At 42.2% G+C, this 4,524-nt stretch overlaps 1 protein-coding gene across 1 annotated transcript; it reads right to left on the bottom strand.

The window, feature by feature from the left end:
- Positions 1-508: 508 nt before the first annotated feature.
- On the bottom strand, positions 509-3,555 carry LOC121827940 (trypsin-5). The gene is made up of 5 exons (XM_042273123.2): positions 3,516-3,555; positions 2,428-2,587; positions 1,451-1,704; positions 927-1,063; positions 509-658 (listed from the first exon to the last, which is right to left on the bottom strand). Exons 1-5 carry the CDS (start codon positions 3,553-3,555, stop codon positions 509-511), a joined length of 741 nt encoding a protein of 246 aa, XP_042129057.1.
- Positions 3,556-4,524: the final 969 nt, after the last annotated feature.

The raw sequence follows: 4,524 nt of genomic DNA, 5'->3' as shown, positions 1-4,524 counted from the left end.
AAATGACAAGTTCAAGTCCTGCCAGGATTATAGAGCAAGACTTTACATCAAAGCACTCAAAATGAATATAGGGAGGGAACTCAGAAGCCAGGGTGGTTAATCATTGCTAAGATTTACACTGGGAACAAAGAGTTTCTGCCATAGTTAAAGAAATCAGTAGTCTTATCTACCACAGAACATATGTATACTTTACAACTTGAAGTTCCCCAGATATACTAAGGAAGAAAAATCTTTAGCTCAGCTACTTAGACATAACTTTTCTTGAAAAAGTAAAATGAAAGAAACTCCCTACTATGGTTCCACTGAAATTATTGTTTTGTTTCAGATGTTGCTGATGATTGTTTCTTCAGGCCCGCTTTGAGTCCAGAATGACTTTAGTGGAGAATGTCTGCCTGATCTCAAAAGCTTGCCTCCCAGAGCTAAGGGACTAGAGAGGTCAGACAGAGGAACAGGTAGTGATGAAAAATGCACTTTATTGAAACAGTGACTGAGGAGGGATTGGGGATCTCTAGTTGGCAGCAATTGTGTCCTGAATCCAGTCCACATAGTTGCAGACCTTGGTGTACACACCAGGGAGGTTCTTCTGGGCACAGCCATAGCCCCAGGAGACGATGCCCTGAAGTTGTCCATTGCAGACCACAGGGCCACCAGAGTCACCCTGCAATGGAGAAATACAGTGTTTTAAGAAGCGGCATGAAGAAAAAGGGTCACATCTGCTCTTACCTTAAGACCCATTCTAGTCACCTTCTGACTCCATATGTTTTTCATTGAAACACATCCTCTAATCTTACTAATGATATGAAAGGGCATCCAGGGTAGAGAGCACTTTCCCTGATCCCACTGCATAATCTTTCTAGTCTCACAACTTTGAACTCTCAAATCTCTCTCCCAGGAGAAGGGTTTCATATGGAAAGGGAGCCACTCACCTGGCAGGAATCCTTGCCTCCCTCAAGGAAGCCAGCACAGACCATGTTGTTGGTGATTTTCCCAGGGTAGGAGGCTTCACAGGCAGCCTGAGACAGCAGTGGGGCATCCAGGCACTGGAGCAGGTCTGGGTTATTCACTTTGAGAAGAGGTAGTGATCAAAGGAGAAATATGTATTAGAGCACCCTGGGGAACAATAATTTATCCCTGAACACCATGGCTAACTGCCAGAGAATTCATTAAGTATATAAATTCCAACAAAGAATTAAAGCTTTCTCAAACTATAAAATGTCCATTGTTGATCCTGTTTTCAGTATAATAACACAGTGTATATTTGTTCTCTTTAGGTTACAGGAAGTGAACTTCTTGGTACTTTTTAGTACTTTCTTTTACTAACGATATATTTCTTATAGTTAGTAGTTCAAACATATTTGGAAAGCAAAAGCAAATAAATTCAAATCCAGAGACATGTCTGGTTTTGGAAACATGGGGAGGAAAGAATGGAGTAGGTAAATGTCATACTTACCACCTAAGCTAAGGGTATTGCCCCAGCCAGAGATGAGGCACTGAGTGCCAGCAGGTGCACAGGAGGTGGGCAGAGCTACAGTGGCCACTCTGGCATTGAGGGTCACAGGGGAAGCTAGCTTGATGAGCATGATATCATTGTCCAGGGTCTTCGAATTGAACTTGGGATGCCTGATGCTTTTGGCAGCAGTGACAAACTGTTCATTGCCCTCAAGGACATTGATGTTGTGCTCTCCCAGTCTCACTTGGATGCGGCTGTTGGAAAGAAAAGACATGGTTCAGAGTTTCAACACGTTATCCCAAACACACCACAGGTTCCAAGTCTTCATGTTCAGGAGTAGCTCAAAGGAGAAGCTGAATCTTTGTTAACTGGAGTAGGAACTATGACAAATACTTTTTGCTTTGTTAAAAACTATTACTATGTAGAACCTAATCCTGTGGAAAGTGAAGAGTGCCACAATGACCCACACCAGTGTGACATAGGACCCTGAGAGAAGTTTACATTCTGGCTTCCAACTCCAGAAATACTCAGCCAGAATCTAGCCCTGGGTTTTGTGTTTTAAGAAACCTTGTCATCTTTATGATACATACTCAGGACTGAGAAAACACAGTAGAGACTGCATTGATTTATCCAATATTTAGCTTGATTTCTGAAAACTTAGAGGTTATTATTCTTTTTAGCTTGTTGTCCTAATACAAAGTTCTTGATTGACTTTCTCACAGGTGTCTATGATAACCAGATCAATTTGTCAGGGTTTAATGGCCCATAATCCTTGCTATATTATGGGTTTGTTTGGGGAAGTGAGAGGATTTCTATTCTGGATCAAATTTCACTCTTGCTCATGATACTTAGCTCCTTAAAGCAGTTGTTTTCTTCAAGGCTATTCCTAGTCACCTTACAACTTCACCACTTGCCCAATGCTATGTTCTAATCATGTCCCAGGCCATGAGCTCTGCATCCATGGCCCCATTGCTTACCTCTTGTAGCAGTGAGCAGCAGACACCACCCATTGGTCATTGATGAGGGAACCTCCACAAAAGTGGTACCCAGAGTTCAGGGACACCTGGTAGGGCACAGAATTCTCTCTGCAAGTGTATCCTCCAACGATCTTGTCATCATCGTCAACAGGAAAAGCAACTTGAATGGAGATAGGAAATGAGAAAAAAAAAAAACAATTTATCAGGGTGCTAGATAATGAAGCCATTGGCTCCACGGCAGCTTAAACCCTTAGGATTTTTACTGAGCACGGTGAGTGTAGGAAAACTCAGATCACTGTGTCTTATGGGTAACATAGATTGTAGAGCTTCCTACTACTGGCTTCTGTAGGACAGACAGAGAGTTCCCAAAAGCCCCAGATCTCTTCTGAGCATCAGGGCTGGGCTAACAGGAACTACCTAAGAACACAAACAGTGGGATCCCATTACAAGTCAGTTTTGCACACGGCTTGCTGTACTTTTCATCTATTATTTGTTTTTGCCACTTGTATGTTGGCTTTTAGAGTCTCACAAGGAAAAACAACTAGAGAGGAAACAAAAGGAGCCAATTCATCAGGCTATTGGAGGGTGGATTGCACAGCACCATATCACCTTCCCACTGTTTTAGTATTACTATCTGAGCAGAATGACTAAGAGAGAGCATGGAAATCACTGTCCTCAGTAGTCATGACTTGGATTCACTATCTGCTGTGGAAAGGACTGCAGGGGAGGTAAGTGGATCCTAGTAGGCTCAGAAATACTCAGCGTTCAAGGAAAAGCATAGAAGAAATGACCTGAGAACACACTCCAAAGGGTCTGATTACATGTCAGTTGCGTTGCTTCCCTCTGAAATTCATCAAGAACTATGTTGTTGGATTTCCAGTATAGTTATTGCTGAGGAATGTGTCACCTGACTCGTTTTATGCACCCTCATTTTTGCCTCCCTTTCTGCCTCAGTAATCCAGGCCCTGAATTCAACAAAGGATGTTGTGGAGAGTGTATTGAGGGAGCTAAGAGTAAACTAAAGCCTGGGATGTTACAAATATTGTAAATAAGATGCTGGAGAAGGTTGGACCCGGCTTGAAACTCACCAGCAGCTCCCACAAGGGCCAGGACCAGGAGTGCATTCATGGTGGCAGAAGGTAGTGAGGTCTGAATGGGAGCAGGCTTTTATAGGACTGGGGATGGAAAATACCATTGTGGAGTTGGGGTGTGATGTCATTGATTCTTACTGAACAAACACACCAGTATTTTCCCCTTCTGGATTCTTATGTCAACTCTTTGGTTTCTTGGCAGTCAGAGACCTTCAGATGTCAAGAAAAAAATTATTCTCAGGAAAAGGAGAGGGAAACAGCTCTAAGGATGCTAGAATGGGGGAAATAATCATAGTCATATTATTACACACTTCTGCTTTACTCTATTAAATGCATGGGTGTTGAAGAAGAAAGACTCTATGGGATGCTTAGAAATCCTTGACTAGAAATCACAAGGAAACCCACAGAATCAACTAGCCTGGGCTCATAGGGGTTTATAGACACTGAACAGTCAGTCAGTGAGCATGAATGGGGCTGACCTAAGCCTTCTACATATATGGTTTAGTAGTGTGGCTTGGTCTTCTTGTGGGCCTCCTTGCAGTGGGAGCAAAGGTTGTCTCTGAATCTTGTTGATTTTGTGGACCCTTATCTTCACCCTGGGCTACCTCATCCAGCATTCAACCTAATATACCAGATTTTGTTGGTCCTCTGAATATAAACTGAGGAGAGTATGGAAGGTAGATAGAGGGGAAATGGGATTGGAGGACTCGGAAAAGAAGAAGGAGGAGAAACAGTAGAAGAGTGTTTAAATAAATCAATAAATAAATATCAAAAATAAAGAAATCCCTTGATGTAAGGTTGCTTTTAGTAACTTTGAAGAAGGTCTAATTCTGGTTGATAAAGGGACTCTTTGAACAGCACTAAGCCCAAAAGTTTATCAGTGGTTCCTAAATTCATTTGCTCTGATCTTAGCTCATCATCTTAATACTAAGAAGAAATAATAGATCTCTGTGGACCAGCACAGGGACATCAATGATGTAAAGAAAGGAGATACAGAGTTACTAAT

The sequence above is a fragment of the Peromyscus maniculatus genome, chromosome 3 (assembly GCF_049852395.1).
Source record: "Peromyscus maniculatus bairdii isolate BWxNUB_F1_BW_parent chromosome 3, HU_Pman_BW_mat_3.1, whole genome shotgun sequence".
NCBI lineage: Eukaryota > Metazoa > Chordata > Mammalia > Rodentia > Cricetidae > Peromyscus > Peromyscus maniculatus.
Note: the sequence above shows the minus strand (reverse complement) of the source record. Positions and strands in the feature narration are given on the sequence as shown.